The following is a 22,342-nucleotide window of genomic DNA, read 5'->3' on the forward strand; positions in this document are numbered from 1 at the left end:
TGAGCCTCCCAGGTGCCCCTCACGGATCTTTGAAACAGAGCTGAAGCACTTAGAATTTGTGGGTAGATGGGAGCAAGTCTTTCTACGTTCTTTAAAATGTAAAAAAAACCCAAGATTGATAGTCCTGTGTGAATTGTCAGTTGCTCATGTCTCATCTTGGAATTCCTGTTTGTGGCATTCTCCCACTGGAGTGCCCATGACACCAGCTCTGCCTCTTTCCGGGCTGCTCATCTTTTGAGATTCATTTTGAGGATGCCCTCCTGCAGAAAGTCTTCAGTCTTCAGTCTTCAACTGAAGAGCAACACCTCCCTTTTGAGGCCCCCATGGAACATCACATAGAGCTCATTCCCTTTCCCGGGGTACACGTTTCCCTGCTACCACGTCTGAGCTCCCTGAGGATCTTATCTCCCTACCTCTGCATCTTGCATGTTAACTAGCAGAAGGTCCCCTTTCTTTTTTTTTTTTTTTAAGACTTTATTTATTTATTTGACAGACAGAAATCGCAAGTGGGCAGAGAGGCAGGCAGAGAGAGAGGAAGGGAAGCAGGCTCCCCGCTGAGCAGAGAACCCGATGCGGGGCTCGATCCCAGAACCCTGAGATCATGACCCGAGCCGAAGGCAGAGGCTTTAACCCACTGAGCCACCCAGGCGCCCCAGAAGGTCCCCTTTCTAAATGGTGCTCAGTAAATATTTGAAGACTCAAATACTTTATGAAAAAGTGGTCATTTGGTTTCTATGATAATGTATTGGTGTCCAGAACATGCATTAGAAAAAAAAAATCATAACAAGTGAGCAAAGTCTTGGAGGCGAAATAAAAGGCTTCTTAGGTATTTTTACATCTATGATGTTCATTGATGTTTAGTATGACTCTTTTAAGCTTTAACTCTTCCTTCTCCTCCTCACAAAACTTACTCTTTAGGTACACCAGCTATGATAACTGTACCTAGAGAATTTTATGTTAATTAGAGATATTAAAATGTCTCATATTACAGCCAAATGTAAAAATAATTCACTTCTCCCCTTTCCCCTTTCTCCTGCTTTAGGATAGGGGAAGATTCTTCTTTTTTTTTTTTTTAAGATTTAATTTATTTATATGACAAAGATTACAAGTAGGCAGAGAAGCAGACAGAGAGAGGAGGAAGCAGGCCCCCTGCTGAGCAGAGACCCCCCCCCCCCCATGCAGGGCTCCATCCCAGGACCCTAGGATCATGAGCTGAGCCAAAGGCAGAGGCTTTAACCCACTGAGCCACCCAGGTGCCCTGGGGAAGATTATTCTTAATATACCAAGAAGGGTGAAGATAGATACATTTGCTTATTTTAAAATTAAAAATTTCTGTTAATCAAAAGATATCACAAAAAGAGTAAAAAGACAAGCCACAAAGAATTAGGGAAGATAGTTTCAACACATGTAACAAATAAAGGACTTATATCCAATATATATATAAAAAAGTCTTATAAATAGAACTTCAAATGTAGGAGAAAGATTTAAATAGATTCTTTACAAAAGAAAAATCCAAGTGGCCAATAAACATATGAAAATATGCTTAATCTCAGTAGTAACTACGTAAATACGAATTAAAACCACACCGAGATCATACTGTATCCACACTAGGACGGCAAAATGTAAAAATCTGACAATATTTTTATTGGAGCAATAGGGACTTCCTGTTCTGTGGTTAGGAGCACAAACTGCAACATTCCACTTGGAAGGAGTTTGGCATTTATCTAATAAAGCTAAAGAGATGCCCTATGGCCCAGCACTTCCACTTCTAGATCTATACCCTTGAGAAGGTCGTGGCCCCGTGCACTAGGATCCCTGCTCATGTCCAGGACAGCGCTGCTTGTCAGAACCGAGCGTTGGAGGCAACGCCATCACCAGTAAGCAGGATGGATTAATAAATTGCTACAGGAAACAACAAGGGTAAATCTCACAATGTTAAGTGAAAGAAACAACACGTTGAAATATATTTTATATATGTGTGTGTGTACATATATGTATGTATTTCAAAACCAGCATTGTTTAGGTATACATACATGAATGATCAAACTCTTAGGCCAAGGCCGGAAGTGATTACCCTAAAAACTGGGATGTTACCCCTGAGTGAAGAGAGTAGGAAATACACAGGGTGCTTCTAAGGCTCCAACAGCAGGTGGACTGTCCAGTGGAAATTACACAAGTGGTTACAGTTACCCCCATTTGTGTTTTGGGTACTTCCTCCGTGTGTGTTGAAGACAGACTGTTTCAGGAGTACATGCAATGGTGACGTGCGGGAGAATGTTTGTAGGTTTACACGTGATACATATGCTCCCTCCCCTTTCACATTTATTATCTGGCAAAAATCAGTCTTGAATTCTTTGGGTTTTAAATTAGAGGAGGTCTTTAGGAATTCATCAGCCTGTATTCACTTTTCCTTGAATATATCTTGCACATTCCTGTTTTCTCTTGTTTGTTTGTTAATTTGTTTTTGCTTAAGGCTGCCAGAGAAAGGAGATAACTTGGGGTGCTCACACATCAACCTCCGGCCTTCTGCGCACGTGGCAGACGTCACTAACCGGTCATTGTGTTCCTTCTTGCTAAGCCTGGTTCTAGTCTCAGAATCCTTGTGTTTTAGAGTGTTAGAGGCGGCCACTAGATGAATGCTGCTGCGGGAGGTGAAACTGAGTGATAAATACTTAGCCCTGTCTGCCATCGGGCGTATTCTCCTCTCCTCTGCTTTGGGGAGATCTGTTCTTTCCTGAAGGTCTCCCTCAGACACCACAGTTTTCTTAGCCCAGCCCTCCTCCTTCACTGAAGTCCTCAAGCATATCACCTGTCTTCTGCTCAACTCTTTCATTATCGCTTCCTCAAGAAGACTTTTTAGATATTTTTCCTCTAATTTCTTTTTAGATCTTTTTCCTCTAATTTCCCACATCCCCCATTAAATTTTTTAAAAGATTTTATTTATTTATTTGAGAGAGAGAGAGAGAGGAGGAACAGGGAGAGGAGCAGAGGGAGAGGGAGAAGCAGACTCCTTGTTGAGTGTAGAGCCAGGACCCTAAGATCCTGACCTGAGCCAAAGTCAGAGGCTTCACTGACTGAGCCAGGGGCACCGTGTCCCCTTCGCCCCCTTTAAATTTTAATACTAAAGAGGGGTACCTGGGTGGCTCAGTTGGTGAAGTGTCTGACTTTGGCTCAGGTCAGGATCTCAGGGTCTTGGGAGGGAGCTCTGAGTCTGGCTCCTTGCTCAGCAGGGAGTCTGCTTGTCCCTCTGCCCCTCCCCTCCTGCTCAGACTCTCAATCTCTCTCTCTAAAAAATAAATAAATAAAAATTTTAATACTGGGGTGCCTGGCTCAGTGGGTTAAAGCCTCTGCCTTCGGCTCAGGTCATGGTCTCAGGGTCCTGGGATCGAGCCCCGCATCAGGCTCTCTGCTCAGCGGGGAGCCTGCTTCCCCCTCTCTCTCTGCCTGCCTGTCTGCCTACTTGTGATCTCTGTCTGTCGAGTAAGTAAATAAAATCTTTAAAAAAAAATTTAATACTAAAGATATGCTGTGTTTATGTTTATGTTCTGTGACCTTTTAGAGGGCCACAAACCACTGTAGTATCTTAAGAATTTTTTCACCTCCTCCCACAACCAATTTTCACTGCCCCGGGGCAGTATCACTGCTCCTGAGAATACATGTTCTAGCCCTCTGCGGAGGCACCTGTCACAGTCGGTTCTGTATTGTTACTTGTCTGTGTGTTTAAAATTTTTTTTAAATTTAACTTCAGTTTAGTTAATATACAGTGTATTATTAGTTTCAGGGGTAGCTGCGTTAGTTACTTGTAACTGTGTTGTGTCTCCAAGCCAATTATGAGGCCACAGTCAGCCTCTAGAGTGGGTAAAATATTGCCTTGTACATACCAGGCCCTCAGTAGGTATTTGAGTTGAACTGAAAGAACATTTTAAAATAAAATGTGAAAATGTGGTTCGGTTTGAATACAGCTAAGCTGGTTCCAAATGAACTGGTTATCTACAACTGCCTGGTCATTTATGAAACAAACGTGCTCTTACAAAAGCGTTCATTGTTGGTTCCAAAATCCATTAGACTAGAGGAAACAGAATTGTTAGGTTAATTTATTTTTCTGATTAGTTTTGCATCATTTCATTCATTCATTAATTGCCATGTTTAATGTTTGCAACTCAGATAAGTGAGTAAATTCTTGCTTTTAAAACAGGAAATAAAACTCACTTTTTTAAAAGCAAAATTATAAAACTCAATTTTAGCATGCACCTTTTTATATCTATGTGCTTCGTCACAAAGTTCCTTTGCTTGATGACCCTGGTTTGTTTCTCAGGGTCATACTCACGTTAGTGTGCTTACGTTACAAAACTAAAAAGAGCAGTCCCACAGTTTAGCTCCTCCCAACCTCTCTGCCTGAAAAATGTCACAACTTCAAGTTCAGATGAGGAGGGGACAACTGGAAATATCTGCAGGAGACGAACAGATTATTTAAAAAGATGCGGCCTTATCAGAATGCTGCTCACTGCACGATTACTATGAACTTAACTCTGAATTACAGCGTACTGTTTCTACAGAATTTAAATTAGAAGGGGAGAAAACTGCATTAAAACGGACCAGACATGAAGCCCTAGCCTGTCCCTCGCCTGTCTATAAATATGCAGCCCCGGCTTTGGCTGCCACTTGAGGGTTGAGAGGAAATCACGGGGGCACTTAAGTGTCTCAAACGGCTGCATAGACTTCTCGTGCTTCTGGGCTGTGGTGACCACAGGGCTGCCGAGAATGCAAGATGGAGCAGGCCCCCCTCTCACCCCATCACAGAGAGAAGACAGTTTCCTCTTTTTGTTATTCAGGTCTTGTTCCTAAGGACCAGATTTTTTGTATTCTTGGAACAGTATAACTTGATTCATGGTACCCAAAAGACCCTGTCTTTAAATTTTGTCTTCTATGATAAAAACGAGGGTATACACCTTTCTTCTGTTTTGTGTTTGCTTTCTCTCTCCGTAAGGCTATAATTCAGTGTTCTGAAAGTACATCAGAATCACCTTGGGTTCTTGTTAAAATGCTCCCTCCCTCCTCCCTTTCCAGATTATTATTCAGGAAGAGGGGAGTGACCTTGCTGGTTTGAGATAGCCAAACAGATGGAACTTGGGCTCCTCTCGCATTTTATTCTGGTGATTATTTTAAGGTCAGCAATATTAAGCTGCTCATTGAGGTAATTTGATCCTCTACCAGATTTGCCCTAAGAGTTTAGTGTCAATTTTCATCTTGATTTCTGGAAAAGAAAAGAATTGGGCCCATTTGTATAATTACATAGTGATAACGATTAAGAAGGGATTCTGGCAAGTTTTCACAGCTGACGACAAAAATCCTGGAATAATGTAGTGCTATCTGATTACCACATTATGAAGTTTCCATGGCAATGTCGCTTTAAACGTTGGTGGTGTGATATTGCCTAGGATAATGAAGCAACAACCTTAGTGTAAGGACACACTGGGAAAATACTTTTATGCAATCCAGTAACAATATAATTGAGTAATGAAAGAAATGGGAGGAAAATACCTTATGTATAGACCATTCAAGTTATGGTTTAAGTGACAGAAGACTGGGGAAAAGTTGAAATTGCTTAAGACACTACTGTTGTGTAAGAGGCAAAAACATTTAAAGAAGAAAATTTTTATTGGCAATGGTTGGTTCTAAGTCATGTTTGCAGACATGTGGGCGCTCCCAAAAGATCATAACAAATATTGGCTTTTCTCGGTGCGGGTATACTTGTATGTCTATATCTTTCTCTCTCTCTCTCTCTCTTTTTAAACATTTTATTTATTCATTTGACAGAGAGAGAGAGAGAGAGAGAGAGAGTGCACAAGCAGGTGGAGTGGCTGGCAGAGAGGGAGGGGGAAGCAGGCTCCCCGATGAGTAGAGAGCCTGATGCGGGGCTCGATCCCAGGACCCGGGATCAGGACCTGAGCTCAAGGCAGTCGCTTCACCAACTGAGCCACCCTCGTGCTCTGTAAGTCTGTATCTTTATAGCTGTTATTTATTTCTGTTCCTTTATTTGGCTTGTAATCCTTAGGGCTGATTTGGCATAGAGTGAACTATGGTATCTACATTTTCTGGAATATCCTGATTTAGGACAGGTGGCGTGATCACCCTTGTGTAATTAGTATAATTAGGTTCAGTTTCTTCAGGATTTTGGCTCTGCTAAAGGATTGGTTTCCATAAGATAGCTCTAACTTATTAGCCTGGTTTGCAGAGCCTCTGGCATGGGTATTTGCTGGTATGGTCTTGCTGAATCATTATGACAATCCAGTGAAGTTGATATTATTGTACCATTTTCCAGATGAGGAAAATGAGACTTAAGGAGGTTGGGTGACTTCCCAAGGTCCCATGGCTAGTTCACGGTGAGGCTGTAATTAAAATGAGCTGTTCTTAGTTCACAGCCTGGACTCTCCTAGTTTTAGAGACCAAAAAACTTTTCGGCTCTACCCTCTACCTTGACCAACATGAACTGTCTGTAGTATTTCTCTTTATGTTTAAAGATGGTACGGCTGACAGTGAGGACAACCTTTCTGCCTACTGAAGCAGCCAAGACAAGATGTGACTGTGGCAGAGAGAGCGTATTTGGACGAAGCAGAGGATTAACAGGTTTTAGCAATCATCTTTGTTACCAGATAATAACAATGAATTTTCACTTTCATCCTAGGCCTTGCAGACACCTGAAAGGACCCAAGTTACAAAAAGTGAAGGAACAAAATAAATATCAATATTACATGATGTTCCTTGCATATGGGAGAACAGTAGAATAAACAGTAGAATAAACAGTAGTTTATTCTAGTGTGCCTTGTTGCATAAGGGTGATTATTGTTAAAAAGTATTTTTCCAGAGTACCTGGGTGGCTCAGTGGGTTAAAGCCTCTGCCTTCAGCTCAGGTCATGATCCCAGGGTCCTGGGATCAAGCCCCACATTGGGCTCTCTGCTCAGCAGGGAGCCTGCTTCCCTTCCCCTCTCTCTCTCTGCCTGCCTCTCTGCCTACTTGTGATCTCTGTCTGTCAAATAAATAAATAAATTAAAAAAAAAAAGTATTTTTCTACTATCTTCTATCCAGGGTAAATAGCAGATTCTAAGTGGGGATCTGCTAAGTGGGGATGCTTTTTTAATCTCATTACTAAGTGAAGATTCCATCTAAATTGGAAGTTTATCCTCTCCTTTTCACTCTTTGTACAACCTGCACTTGCTGAGGTACGTAAGCTTGACCTGCCTCAACCTGAGTGCAAGCCTGGTTATGTACTAAATTCAAGCTTAACCAGCCACAGGCTCCTTCAAGACAGACACTACCTATAGCTTTCACATCTTTTCATTAATTGATTGATTTTTTTTTTTTACTTTTTAAAATTGTATGTATGTATGTATGTATGTATTTAAAGATCTTATTTATTTGAGAGAGAGGGAGAGTGAGAGCAGGAGTGATGGGAGGAGCAGAGAGGGAAGCAGGCTCTCTGCTGGCAGGAAGCCCGATGTGGGGCTCAATCCCAGGACTCCGGGATCATGACCTGAGTCAAAGGCAGACACTTAACTCACTGAGCCACCCGCGCCCCTAAAATCGTTTTTTTTTTTTTTTTTTTTAAATCACAGAATAGATATGTATTCCTTGTAAGAAGTCAAATCACAGAAAACGTATAAAGACAAAGTAGTCCTGACCCCCATCCGTAATCCCAGGAGCTGACCATTTGCTAGAATTTGCTGTGCAGCTTTTCAGTCCTCACACACACCACTCCTTTCGATAGACATTGATATTGCGTCCAGATTTTTGCTATTACAAACAGTCGTTAAATAGGCAGTCCTGCAACTAGCTTTTTTGCTTCTTTAATTACACATTAGATGAGGCTTCACAAGGAGGGCCTGAGAGCCCTGCTCTGACCCCATGGTGCCTCAAGCGTCCTAAGGGGACAGGAGAAGCTGGGATGGTGGTGAGATAGTGGTGCTACCTCTGCTTCAGAAACAACGTGCGGCCACTCCTCTTTCCAGTGAGCCGAGCCTTCTACTCAATGGGGACAGCCTGTGACCTTATGTAGTTTGACACGCTGGACAAGATGGTCAAGTCAACTGTGGCTCCAGGTTCTGCCACCCTCTCCCTTCACATTATACTCGAGGGCTTTTCCTTCCCACCTTCAGTCTCAGTCCTGTCCTCATCCCCAAACCAACCGGAAGCAGGAGATGCTGGAGGAGCCCCAGCCCAGCCTGGTAGGCTAGAACTAATCCGTGCCCAATCAGTCATTCATACCACTTTAAGAAAATATTTAAAAAGTTTTTAAGTAGGCTCCACTCCCAATATGGGGCTTGAACTCAGGACTCTGAGATCAAGAGTCACATGCTCTACTGACTGAGCCAGCCAGGTGTCCCAAGAAAAACTTAGACTCATGAGAGCAGAATCCCTGAGTAAATGGAAAGATAAATATATTTTTCATTGATGAAAAAGGAAAATGAAAGGTTCAGAATTCAGAGTAATGAGCTAGATGACACCCTAAATTATACACCCATGAGAATCACCAAAAAGAGATGAGAAGGCCGCATACACAAGTCACTCAGAGGGGGTGGGGAGTGGAATAGATCAATGCTTGGGCATGATTGTGCGGGGTAGAAAGGCAGGGATCAGGCGTTCCTTTCTCACTACCTTCTGCAAAATTCCTCTAAAGTTAAGGAGCTTCAGGGACTTGTGAAAATGCAGATTTACAGGTCTCACCCTCGAAGCTTCTGACTGTTCCACTGGGGTGGGCTTCCAGCGTTTGTCTGTGCATGGGGTCCCCAGGGGGTCCACGCTGCTTGGTCTGAAGACCAAATCTTGAGAATTATCTCTGTACTGTGACCTAACAGGAATGTCCCAGGTTTAAAAAGTTGGGAAATAATGCGTCAGGGAGTTGTCACAAGTCATCTGAGAACAATTACCAACAGATCCCTGAGACGAAAAGCAGACCAATTGCTTATCTAACCCCTCCTTTCAAAGCTTGAGTATCTTTACTCTGCATCAATCTTTGTCCCTCTCCCTGTCTGAAGAAGATGCGGTTTTATTATAAAGCCATGGCAATCACATGTTTTAAAGTTTGTGAGGAAGTTGGGATACTGGACAGGGGTAAATCCTGGGCTGGAAAACCCAGAGAAGGGGCGAGGGTGGGTGAGACGGAGAAAGGAGTTGCCACCTTTACCCCTGACAGTTACTCAGTGTTGATCAGTGGGCCCCTGAGGCCACTGAAGGGGAAGGCCACTGGCACTGTGCTGTCCTCTGCAGGCAGCCATGCCCAGGCAGAGCCAGGCTGGCACTCAATCATTTTCTGGAAGCCAAAGAAGGTAGAGGGAACATGGCTGAGTCCCTGGGACAGCAAAGCACTTTATATGGAAGACTTACCGGTTTCTGTCTTTCTCTCTCTTAAAAAAAGGTACGATTCATTTTTTCCTTCCCAGGAAAAGAAATAAGAAAGGTTGGTATTGGGGAAGTAAAGGCATTTTGGTTCTAATGCGCGCACTTCATTTGAGCACGAACAGCTAACAAGTCTGGCGGGGGTGGGGGGGTGGGGGGGCGCTGAGCCACCTCACTGGAGGCGGGGGAGGCCGCAGTGCCTGTGCTTCTGCATCTGGGCCTCCCGGCCTGCACTGCGGTCCTGACGCTGGCTGTGCACTGTGGCGAGGGCACATTTGCACACACAGTACCGAAGAGGACAAAGGGTCTACAGAGGGGGCCGAGTTGTTCTGTTTTGCTGATTGATGTCCACTCGATCTTCACTCTAGCAAGAGCTGGTATCTTGAGTGGCCCTGAGCTGGGAGTCAGTCTCCACACCCCTGCCCGGTTCTGCCTGGTGAACCCGAGCTTGCCCGCGCCCCTGCCCGAAGGAGATGTTGTAGCTGGTACATCTACAACTGGAGGGGATTAGATGAGCTGATCTCCAAGGTTCATGAAATCAGATTGGAAGTTCGGTGAAATACCTTTTGTAGACATGAAATAAGCATTCGTTGAACTGAGTTCTCTAACAAATGAGCTATGTTTTAGGATTAAATGAGAGTTTGTAAGGATCCTTTGGCATTACCTGTCATGTCTTAGTACAGGTGTGGGCAACACGCTTGTCAGGAGCCATCCAAACTCAGCCAGAGTGTGCAGCAGGGGGCCGTAATCCGTTTTGATTTCGTACCCCTGTGTGAATAAGCAAAAGCGCTCACAGTCTTAAAGGCAAAGACAACCCACTACACAGGGGATTGCGATGAAGGGAGGTGGGTGTGACAGGAAAGGGAATTCACGCTCCACGAAACGCGGTTTCACCAGCTGCACTCTTCCTTCATTTTCTGCTACCTGCTGCCTTTTAACCCTGAACCAAGGTAGAAACACTGGGGATCAGCGTGGAGAGAGGTTTCCATATGGTTCTCCAGAGTCTGCGCCTTCCTTCTCTCTTGTTCCCCTGGTCTTGTTCAGGCATCAGACTTTAAGGTACGGGGCTTGGGGATCTGCATTTAAAAAAGCTCCGTTGTCATTTGGGTCCAAGTAGTTTATAGACCACAGTTTTAGAAGCACTGGTCGAGGGATTGGGAAGGGAGGACAAGAGTAGGGAGTGGAGATGGGGACGTGAAAGGTGAGTGGGGCTTAGATGTGGAGTCGTTTTCCTGCTTTTTACTCATTTGGAATTGATTTTTACTTGGAGCTTTACCTCTCTCCCCAAATCCTTTTCTCCCCGCTCAGTGGGATTTCTAGTTTCTTTGAAAATGAGCTATGCCTCTCTCTATGCCCTTAGAAGGCCAGAACTGCAACCATGTCCACGAAGGAGCCCGTCAGTGAGGACCTCATACACACAACGCGATATACCTGAATTCAGTCTGTACACCTCAAGGGCAGTCCACTCGGGGACATCTGAATGCAGAGCGCACAACATCAGCAGCAATGTCACCTCTGACTAGGAAGGACAATGCTGTGTGTACATATTTGGCCTGGCGAGAGAGAGAACACCTTTTGGATATTTTTGCCTTTGAAAGTTAATTCACAAGGTAAATAAAAAAGTCAGTCACATTGCTTGCTTGGAGATAAAATCGTAGTTATTGACCGAGTTTTTTTCAGTTTTAGCCGGTTGTCATGGCTTGCGTCAAGAGAATCTCAGTGCCAGGGAACTTTACTTCGGATTAGCATGGGGACCTACTGCTATCTAGATACAGGTGATTATTTTGCTGTCTTATAATGAAGTGGGACATTGAGTAAAGGAAATCGCCTTTTCACAAATGTGAACAAAGTCTGGTGATATCTTTGTGATGAAATTCTGAACCCTGCACAGACACGTGTTTGAAGGATGCTGCCTGGATTAGTCCATGAAGATCTTTGTCATGTGAAACTAAATAAAAAAGTAAAGCTAAACTGTCAGAAAACTGCAGTTTACCTCAATAACGGTCCATTGTTCTACTACGATGGCATCATTTCCTTTCCTAATGGAACCTGGAACTCCAGAACCCTCTTCTTCGTAGATAAAGAATCCTTCCAAAGATTTAGGCAGATGGTCCCCTGTGAGGAAAAGGATACAATTAAGAAGAGTTGCAAATACTGAGTGTCTCTTAAGATCATTTAAATCCTTAGATAACACTTTAGTAAGCAGAAATGAAAGCATACAAATGAATAAGCTCTTGTTTTGGCTGAATCAACATCCCCCTCCTCCTCCTCTTTGAAGGTTATTATTATTATATTTTTTTGTGGGAAAGCTCAAGACAGGTTTGCACTTTACTGAATTAAAATCACACTGTAAATATAAAAACTACGATAAGAAAACCAAGATAAAATAATATTGTACAATGGGAAGCAAGTGGATTTCCTAAGCCTAGAAAGCATCGGGAAATGACCTTCACCTTGAAATCAAATTTTGGTTTCCGGTCTGTATGTTTATGTGTATGAATTACACCAGTAAGAGAGAAAACATAAAAAATGTTAATCATTGAAGTTACAGGTGTGATATTAAAACTAATGTGAGGTAAGACCACTTCAAAAACTGTAAACACAAAACAATTCTTCACCTCCATGATGCTTTAAAAAAATCATAAAAGAATGGTAACAGGAAAATCTTACACAGAGGTCATTGTCAAAAGAATTCCTGCTGGGAAGGAAGTTTTAAGGGAGGGCCTCTGACATTTTCTTGAATAGTTGACAATAACCAGCTGGTGAAAACTTAATTGATTTTATGGACGTTCTTTTGTGTCTTATTTTGCAATAGGAGACAATTTTCCCATGGTCACGTGCTGGTTAAACATTTTGGTTTTTTATACTGTACAATGTCACATCAAGGTCTCCCTGGTGGACAGTTATCTAAATTATAACCTACAAAGTTTTCAAGTGATCTTTTAAGTTTAAAGATAAAAAAGACAATCATAATTTCAATGTAATTTTTAGTTTTGATTTTTATTAATAGGCTGTGAACTTTAAGAGAAACTCCCTACTATTATTATTATTTACATTATTTACAGCTAGGGCAGAGCATCATGAAGAATTTACATTGTTCAGACAGGTTTCCCAAAACCCAGTAAAGTTTAATTTACTAGTTGGAATTAAAAAAGTTTTCTGATTACAGCATATGTATATGTTCCACTTCCTTTAAATGTACTTGTCCACTGTCACCCCAAAGTGACCAGGGGAAGTAAATCTTTCTGACTCTAAGTTTAGAGCATCATAACACCATCTATAAAACTATGTATGCCCCAAGTCCTTTTTTAGAATGGGGGTATGAATTTTAGAAATAATTATATGCTGTGATAATTGTGTAATTATAATCTGCCTCTTATTTACTTGGGGATTATATAATGTGAGAACCATCGGGTTTGTGGCTCTGTGTCTGTTTCCTTATTCTCAGTATTGGGGTACCCTAGTACTTCTAAATTCTTTTGGTTTAGAGAGAATGAAAGTGTGCTAGACTCATACAGAGCAATACCACACAAGAATAAACAAGCAAGACTCACTGCTGTGTAGCAACAGGAATGAATTTCAGATACTATGTTGAGCAAAAGAGACCAGATAGAGAGTACATACTGTATTTGTCAATCTGTGTGAAGTTCAGAGACAGGCAAGACCGATCTATGGGGGTGGCTGTCAAAAGGGTGCTTACTCTGGGGGGGGGGCATATTGACTGGGAGGGGTCATGAGGTGGTTTTCTGGGATATTGGAATTGTTCTGTACCATTTCCCTCCCCTCTAAATTCCCCCCTCCCAGCTTTATTGAGATACAACTGACCTATAAAGAGATGTTTTATATCTTGAACGTTTGTGTTCTATTTGGCTGTACTCGTGAGGTTAACGCACTTTACTATGTGGATATTATACTTAGGTCCCTCCCTTTCACTTTAGAGCTCCCAGAACCCTGGCTGACCTTCTTGGGGCCCATGCCAATCCCTAGAGCCACTGACGAAGGATAATTACAGCAGAAAGTACTTACATTACTTGAAAAATTCGCCCTAACAGAAGTGGTGGCAAGGCAGGGTGGCAGGGACGGTCTCATGGAGAGTGACTGTTTGGGTGCTTGGTGTGTTAAATCTTTCAGGTAATGGGGTGAGGTGATAATTCTGACCAATTACTTAATAACTCTTCCCGAACGGGGTCACTTCTTAACATTACACATCCCAGAGCTTCCCACCCAGTATGCCTTGGCTCGCTGGTATGCAGAGAGCCTGCTACAGGAGTGCCAAGATGTAGGGCGCCCCCTCCCACTCAGAAAAACGTTATCCTCTTCTACCTGTGTGCTTTATAGAATATTACCATTTTCTATGTGTACGTAATATGAAAAGGTTACAGGTTGTTGACCTGATGCAGTGCTGCTTAATTTTTTTTTAAAGCCAAATACCAGCAATAGCAAAGGCAACTAGACCTTTGTCCTTGAGGATGGTCTCCAAGAACAGTTGGAAGTGTACTTCGAGTGTGGCAAGAATAATTCTCTCACTTCTAAGGCTGTATCTTAAAATCCATGCAAACTTTGCATTCTTTTCAAGTATGTTCTTATATGTAAAAAAGTGTGGTTCTCCATCTCCCCATCTTGAGTAATACTGATATTTTAGGAAGAGTCTTATCCTGTGAACCTTTGTACGCCCTAGCACAAGGCTGCATACCCCCAGGGTACTTGGACCCTGGTTTGAGAAGCACAAGCTTAAAGGACTCTCAGGGAACGATTTACTTGTCTGGACACGTGTCCTGACACATTCATTTCAGCTATACGTGACATTGACATTTCTGTAAATGCGAGGAAAAGTAACCTTTTGTTTTAGTATTTTTGGCCCACGTGTCATTTTTGGCCTGGACCATCTCTGAGGACTGGAGAGCACATATAGAAACTCTCATTTGGAGATTATTCATAAACATTCTGTCTCCAAAACAAATCTCAGCCTGTTTATTTTTCTCCGTCTCTACCCTCATCTCTGTATGAGTCAATGCAACAGCCTCTTAATGGCACCCCCCTTCCACTCTTGCCCTCCCTGATCCACTTCCCAAAATGAGGCCAAAGAGGTTCTTTTAAAAAATGCAGATCAGGTCATAAGTCCCTCTTTAAATCTTTAGCGAATGACTTGGAATAAAAATCCTGGTAGGATGACAAAAAAAGGAAAAAAAAATCAATCCCGGCAGGACGGCTAATTGGCTAAGAGCCCACACTCCACCTAGATGCCCCGGTGCCTCACTGTCTCGGGACATGAGCATGGGCACATTTTTATTTAATATTTCTGTGCCTCAGCTTCCTTATCTATAAAAGGGGAATAATCATGCCAACCTCATGGTGTTGCCGTGGGGATTAAATGAGTTAAAAACTGTAAAGTGCTTAGAACAATGCTGGTATATAATAATACGTACAAATACAGGTCAGCTCTTGTTGCGTTATATTAAGAGCAGCTGCTGCTCACCTCTCCTACCTTGCCTGGAGCCGGTCTCCCTTCATACCCTGCTCCAGCGACACAGACATTTCCCCTGATACTCCTTCCCGCCCTGGGGTTTCTGAACATCTGGGGGTGTTTCTTCCGCCTACAACGGTCTGTCTCTGGCTCTCGAATGCTGGCTTTCCAGTCTCGGTGTGACTGGTGATTCGTCAGGCAGGACCTCTCGACCCCTCCTTACAGTATCACGTTGGGTAAGGTCGCCGCGCTTCTCCCAATTTTGAAGTCAGACATGTATGCTTCCACACCGCTGCTGCCCGACTGCCTTATGCCCCGGGCCAGCCTTCTGAGAGGAGGGAAGATGTCCCTACTCTCGTCTGAGGTTCATGTGAAGTGAATTAGGACATGTTGCTTTGTGAGTACTCTACCCCACTCCTCATTCTGGTGCGGCTGGCCTGCTAGCTCCACACAAGCGTTTTTATAGGAGTGAAGAGATCGAAATGAATTTAAGTCTAAAAATTCCTAAAAAAATTAAAATGTAGCCTTAAAATGCGAGTGTACTCAAGGTGGGGAGAGGCTATTCTCGGACAATGATGGGGGCGTTTATAGGCTAGTAAAGTATGAGGACCTCGTGTGTGTGTGTGTGTGTGTGTGTGTGTGTTTTCTACCAGCTGGCAAAGCCGCTCATCTCGGCCCATGCCAACTGCCCACTGAAACTCTACACATTCTGGTAAAATAAAGTGCTTTGTCTTTGTTGGCTCATCTGGGGAAGCCTGTTGTAGGCTCTCCTGGGACCATTTAGGGTTTTTGCCCTACAGTGCGTATGCAGTGACTCCAGCAGAGGACCAGTTTGGTGAGGGCCTGGCAGTGCTGGAGAAGGTCAGATACAGGAGGCCGCCGCAGTGGGAACCCTCAGGCTGTAAGAACAGCAAGTGGGCCACTGGGTGCCTCTCCCGGGGAGCTTTTCGAAGCAGAAAAGGCTTTGAGGGTGCGTGGGAAAGGACGCTGAAGAAGAATTCACAGACCTCGCGACCCCTCCACCGTGACCCCACCAAAGGAGAAAACTTTTTAAAAGTTTGTTCCTCCTCTCCTGTCTCTAGAGGAAGATATTTTATAAAACGAGATTTGTGCAGTAATGTATTTAAACGTCTGTGCAACGTCTGGTTTTGTCTGTCTATTCCTCGTGACAGGCTGACTTCTGACAGTATTTTGGAAGAGGATGGAAGCAAGACAAAACAAAACACACATTGTGTCCCCCGTGCTCTAGCTGTCAGGCATCACATATCCCAGAACAAAGCAACCGATTCAGCCTGCTTCCGCTGACTTGCTTCTCACAGTGACACAGGCGTGGGTCACAGGTCCCCTCCGCCGCTTGCCTGCGCTCGTCGGGAAGTCCCGAGTGACACACCGACTCGCCAGACCCCACACACCGTGGTGGCTCGTTAGGGCCTTGGCAAAGCCCTCCATGTAAGATGGCTAATGAGACGTTCCCAGTTGCTGAGAGGGAGAGCTTCTCCCCGGGGCTCTCTAACAGCTTCTGAGGCTTTGCGAACAAAAGGCCTCCGGAGGCTCCGGCTGGCAACTGCTGGGGCTGATTTTATTTTCACCAGGCGAGGCCCAAGGCCGGCAGGCCTGAAAGGGATTTTGAAAGGAGTATTTTTCGTTTTTCCTTCAGCAGTTAGTCACGAACCAAAATTTGAAATGGCTCCAACTTAGACTTTCTGGGAGGAAGAGAAGGAGAAAGAGAAGAAAGAGAACTACAGAAGCGTACACCGACCTCCGAGCGGGCGGCCCGCGGGGCTGTGACGGCCCTCGGTGAGCCGCGGGGAGAGACCCACAGACCGAAAGGAGCTCTGGCAGGGGCGGGGCACGGTGGAGTCACTTCGTACACCCTATGTCTTATTAAATTTTCACAGCAGTAAAGCAGGGCATATTTTTATTTGCCTTTCAGGAAAATGTGGCTCCGTAAGCTCCCTAACTTCTCCAGATCACCCGCTTCTAAGTTGAGGACATAACATTTAAACCCTGGTCTTATCCGCTCTTCTTACTAGATTTTGGTGCTTCCATAAAAGGCCAACTTGGGAGAAGTTTATAATAACCAAAAATACTAAGGAATATCTATTGAGCACAGCTCTGGGCTGTGTGTTATGGGCCATAATTTCTGGGTGTTCCAATGGCCTAGATCCTTAGTCTTGGTTTCTAGTTAAAAGAACCTATTGGACCATGATTCTTTTTTTTTTTTTTAAAGATTTTATTTGTTTATTTGACAGACAGAGATCACAAGTAGGCAGAGAGGCAGGAAGAGAGAGGGGGAAGCAGGCTCCCCGCTGAGCAGAGAGCCTGATTCGGGACTCGATCCCAGGATCCTGAGATCATGACCTGAGCCGAAGGCAGAGGTTTAACCCACTGAGCCACCCAGCTGCCTCTGGACCATGATTTTTGATAATTTTAGATAATTACCCAAAGCCTTTAGTTCTTTTTTTTTTCCATTTAATACATGTTGTATTATTTGTTTCAGGGGTAAGGGTCTGTGATTCATCAGTCTTACACAATTCATAACACTCACCATAGCACATACCCTCCCCGATGTCCATCCCAAAGTCTTTAGTTCTGTTAGTTAAGGTATGCCTGGTTTACTGATAAACTGATTTTCTTTTTTTTGATTTTTTAAAAAAAGTATTTAAATTCTAGTTAGTTAAACATATACTCTAATATTGGCTTCAGGAGTAGAGTTTCATGATTTATCACTTACATATAACACCCAGTGCTCATCATAACAAGTGCCTCCTTTTTTAAAAAATTTTAAAAAGATTTTATTTATTTGACAGACAGAGATCACAGGTAGGCAGAGAGGCAAACAGAGAGAGAGAGAGGAGGAAGCAAGTTCCCTGCTGAGCTAAGAGCCCGATGCGGGACTCGATCCCAGGACCCTGCGATCATGACCTGAGCCAAAGGCAGAGGCTTAACCCACTGAGCCACCCAGGTGCCCCAACAAGTGCCTCCTTAATATTCATCACCCATTTAGATCATTCCTGCCCTCCTCTCCTCCAACAACCCTCAGTTTGCTCTCTGTAGTTGAGAGTCTCATGGGGCACCTGGGTGGCTCAGCTAGTTAAGCGTCTGCCTTCTGCTCAGGTCATGATCCCAGGTTCCTGGGACTGAGCCCCATGTCTGGTTCCTTGATCAGTGGGGAGTCTGCTTCTCCCTCTCTCTCAGCACCCCCAATCCCTGCTCATGCTCTCTCTCTCTCAAATAAACAAATAAAATCTTTTTAAAAAAGTCTCTTAAAAGGGACACCTGGGTGGCTCAGTGGGTTAAAGCCTCTGCGTTCGGCTCAGGTCATGATCCCAGGGTGCTGGGATTGAGCCCCGCATCGGGCTATCGGAAGGCTGCTTCCCCGTCTCTTTCTGCCTGCCTCTCTGCCTACTTGTGATCTCTGTCTGTCAAATAAATAAATAAAATCTTAAAAAAAAAAGTGTCTTATGATTTGCCTCCCCCCTCTTTTTTACTTCTTACCCTATGGTTCATCTGTTTCGTTTCTTCCACTTATGAGTGAAATCATATGGCATTTGTCTTTCCCTGACTTATTTTTCTTAGCATAATACACTCTAGCTCCATCTGACAGTGTTGCAAAAGGAAAGATTTCATTCTTTTTGATGGCTAAGTAATATTCCCTTGTGTGTATGCATGTGTATATATACACAAACATACATACATCTTTATTCATTCATCAGTTGATGGACTTTTTGGCTTTTTCTCTAATTTAGCTATTGTTGATAGTGCTGCTATAAACATCGGGGTGCATGTGTCCCTTCAAAGTATTTTTGTATTCTTTGGGAAATACCTAGTAGTGCAATTGCAGGATCGTAGTGTAGTTCAATTTTTAACTTTTTGAGGAAACTCCATACTGAATGATGGTTTTTTTTTTTTTTAAAGGATTTTATTTATTATTTGACAGAGAGAGACACAGCGAGGAAAGGAACACAAGCAGGGGGAGTGGGAGAGGGAGAAGCAGGTTTCCCGCTGAGTAGGGAACATGACATGGGGCTGTATCCCAGGACCCTAGGATCATGACCCGAGCTGAAGGCAGACGCTTAATGACTGAGCCACCCAGGCGCCTCCGGAATGATAGTCCAATTAATGATAATAAGGTATATTGAGATCTCATCTTATTTGCTTTTATTTTTCTTTCCTCTAACCTCATTGAGGTAATTAATTACCCTGGTTTTCATAGCCTTCATCCTTCCTAACTTATTTTTCAAATCTCCTAACCATGAATTTTTCTTTTCTTTTACCACTAATCTCTTTTTCAAAATAGTTTCTCTAGAAAGAAATTTTTGGAAAGATTTGTTTGTTTTTGTGATAGACATGAATGATTACATGTTCCATTGCAACTAAGAGGAAGGCTAGGGGAAGTTGAAAGATAAAAGGGGGCAGAAATAAATAGAGTCAATATCATTTTTGAACCAAAGGTTATTTTCTATATAAATTATAGAGTGATATAGACTAGAATACATGGTAGATAGTGTCCAAATTTGAGATAGTGTGTAAGTTTGGACAGTAACTGTCAAATGCAATTACAATCCTCCTAAATGGGCTGTTATAACGCATCTTATTTGGAAAATCCTAGTCAATCATACAGTTTTGTCTATTCCTGACAGTTACAACCCAACAGCAAACATTCCACTATAATTATACCACATATGACGGTTAAGCTTGCATCTGTCTATCTATCTATCTATCTATCTATCTATCTATCTATCTATCTATCATCTATCCGTCTATCTATCATCACAATCTCTTTATTATGATTCACAGGGGGAATCTGTGCCCAGCCTCTGGGCGCATCAACTTCTTCAGGAAAGAAAGCTGAGCCCTGGGGAGGAGTATGCAGCTGTGGTGATGGGAAAACAGGGCTTGAGGATGTTCCGCTCATCTTACTGTCATGTTATCTTGCACAAAAAGGAACATAGGAAAGGCACAAGGGACCAGAGGGCATTGGATCCTCCAGGTTCTTAGTGTTCTCAGAGCCCCACTCACAAGTCTGTGCTTGGCTGGAAGACAGATCACAGGCCATCTCTTCAAGGAGGCTGAGCTTGAAGACCTTTGTTTCACAGGGATGTGGAAAGGCCTGCTGTTTACACCTTGCTGTTCTCATTTACGGTCATGCCAACCCATGCCATACAAACTGGAACATGATTGGGCTTCTTAGTCACTGGCCCTGACCAGATGTGACACACTGTCCAAAATCTGGGTCATCAGGACCTGTGGCTCAGAGGGAAGAAGGTTTTCCTTAGTGCTTTTTGGGTCTAGTGGAAATTCTGTCACCTGTTTATTTTCTTTCCTTTCAAGGTTGCCAAAAGCAGTGGCAACAGGAAAGCATGATGGTTAAACTTTTAAATTAGAGCTACATGGCTATGTCATAATTGCAATCTAATTCCTAATGATTAATACCTGTCCTTTTAGCCACAGATCTTGAAAGGCAAAAACATTTCCACCAGCTCTGACACAGCTCAAATTCTTTAGTTATGAATATATCATAATATATAACTTACCTTTAGATGTTTCCCAGCATACAAAAGAATCAATTAAAGACAAGCCTTGCTTATAATAAAATGTAGTTAATTCCAGCCAATCAGCATCAAGCGTACTAATGACAGATCCTTTTCTTGTTACTTTCATTGACAGGACGCCTTCCTGATAGGTCCAACAGGTTGATTCATCATCAAAAACATTGAATACCATATACAATTTGTTATCTGGGGATAGATATTCAGAAAGAAGAAAAAATATTTATTTATTCACTTATTAAAAAGGTTCCTAAAATTTTCTTTTAATTACTCATGTGTTTCAAGCAAACAGATAAGCATAGAGAATTAATAAAATTACCTACCACTCAGCTTTATTAAATGTTAACCTTATGCCATGTTTCCTTTAGACTTTTTTCCAGGAAATGAGAAATGGATGTAGTTGAGGCTCACTTTGTAATCTTCCCTAAGCCAATTCTCCAGAAGTAGCTACTATAATGATTTGGTGTTTATTATTCTCATTCAAGCTTTTACTCTCTTAATGCACATTTATATACCCATTAATATATATCATGTTTTGCAGTTTAAAAAAACGTTTAAAGCAGTATGATATTGTATATATGCATCTATAATTTTTTTTAATAGCTTGTTGTCAGTCCTTAGTCAGGGATTTTATTTTTATTTTTTAATTTTTTTAAAGATTTTATTTATTTACTTGACACACAGAGAGAGATCACAAGTAGGCAGAGAGGCAGGCAGAGAGAGAGGGGGGAAGCAGGCTCCCTGCTGAGCAGAGAGCTGGATGTGGGGCTCGATCCCAGGACCCTGAGATCATGACCTGAGCTGAAGGCAGAGGCTTAACCAACTGAGCCACCCAGGTGCCCTATAAATTGACAAATTCTTGACTTGGGGAGTGGTCTATGGACCCACCTATATGGTTATGTTTTGGAAGACCAACGCCACTTGTATTGCAAAAGTACTTGGAGGTATGTATGTCATGTGCATTTTTTTGTTATGTGCATTTAAAAAAAAGATTTAATTTAACTTAATTAATTAGTTTAGAGAGTGCTCAAGTAGGGGAAGGGGCAGGGGGAGAGAAAGAGAGAGAAACTCCAGCAGACTCCACTCAGAGTGTGGAGCCAGATGCAAGACTAGATCTCATGACCATGAGATCATGACCTGAGCCAAAACCAAGAGTTGGATGCCCAGCGAACTGAGCCACTCAGGTGCCCCCATGTACATTTTTCTGAATTGAGTCTCCATGGGTTTCAGCAGATTCTCTAAGAGGTCTTTTGTGTGTCTCTCCCTCAAACTCATGTTGCCACCATCCCACCCCTGCACACAAAGTTAAGAAATACTGTCATAGACAAATTATTAAGAAGTTTATGATTTAAACTATTTAGAAAGTGGAGCCTAGGGTCTCCTGGTGGCTCAGTTGATAAGCGTCTGGCTCTTGATTTCAGCTCAGGTAGTGATCTCAGAGTTGTGAGACCAAGCCCTGGGTTGGGCTCTGCACTGGGCATGGAGCCTGCTTAAGATTCCCTCTCTGGGGGTACCTGGGTGGCTCAGTGGGTTAAGCCGCTGCCTTCGGCTCAGGTCATGATCCCAGGTCCTGGGTTCGAGCCCCGCATTGGGCTTTCTGCTCAGCAGGGAGCCTGCTTCTTCCTCTCTCTCTGCCTGCCTCTCTGCCTACTTGGGATTTCTCTCTGTCAAATGAATAAATAAAATCTTAAAAAAAAAAAAAAAAGATTCCCTCTCTGTCCCTCCATCCACCCTCTAAAAATTTTTTAAAAAATTAAAAAAAGAAAGTAGAAACTAAAGATGGATAATTTAATTAAATTGGTAGCATATTGGATTTAGAACTTAAAAGGACTGGAATAAACACCTGATGTTATCGAAGTTAGGATGGGAACCAGCAGGACTTTAAAGATAGCATTGTATGGAAGATAGAAAATAGATCTCTGACCATAGCTC

The 22,342-nt window shown here is 43.0% G+C and overlaps 1 protein-coding gene and 1 long non-coding RNA gene across 5 annotated transcripts in view; one reads left to right on the forward strand and one right to left on the reverse strand.

Moving 5' to 3' along the window:
• The window catches only part of RFTN2 (raftlin family member 2), a 70,084-nt gene that overhangs the window by 19,541 nt on the left and 28,201 nt on the right, over positions 1-22,342 (reverse strand). For all 4 annotated transcript variants that reach the window (XM_047720672.1, XM_047720674.1, XM_047720670.1 and 1 more), the window contains exons 5-7: positions 20,396-20,599; positions 11,388-11,509; positions 10,059-10,162 (exon numbers count right to left, since the gene is read on the reverse strand). In XM_047720672.1, the coding sequence (XP_047576628.1) occupies positions 10,059-10,162; positions 11,388-11,509; positions 20,396-20,599 (430 nt within the window). The remainder of the gene's footprint in view (positions 1-10,058; positions 10,163-11,387; positions 11,510-20,395; positions 20,600-22,342) is intronic.
• LOC125094977 (uncharacterized) lies at positions 6,589-11,365 on the forward strand. Its single transcript, XR_007125755.1, has 2 exons — positions 6,589-6,627; positions 11,075-11,365. It is a non-coding gene; the product is annotated as an uncharacterized LOC125094977 (long non-coding RNA).

Source organism: Lutra lutra, chromosome 3, assembly GCF_902655055.1.
Source record: "Lutra lutra chromosome 3, mLutLut1.2, whole genome shotgun sequence".
NCBI lineage: Eukaryota > Metazoa > Chordata > Mammalia > Carnivora > Mustelidae > Lutra > Lutra lutra.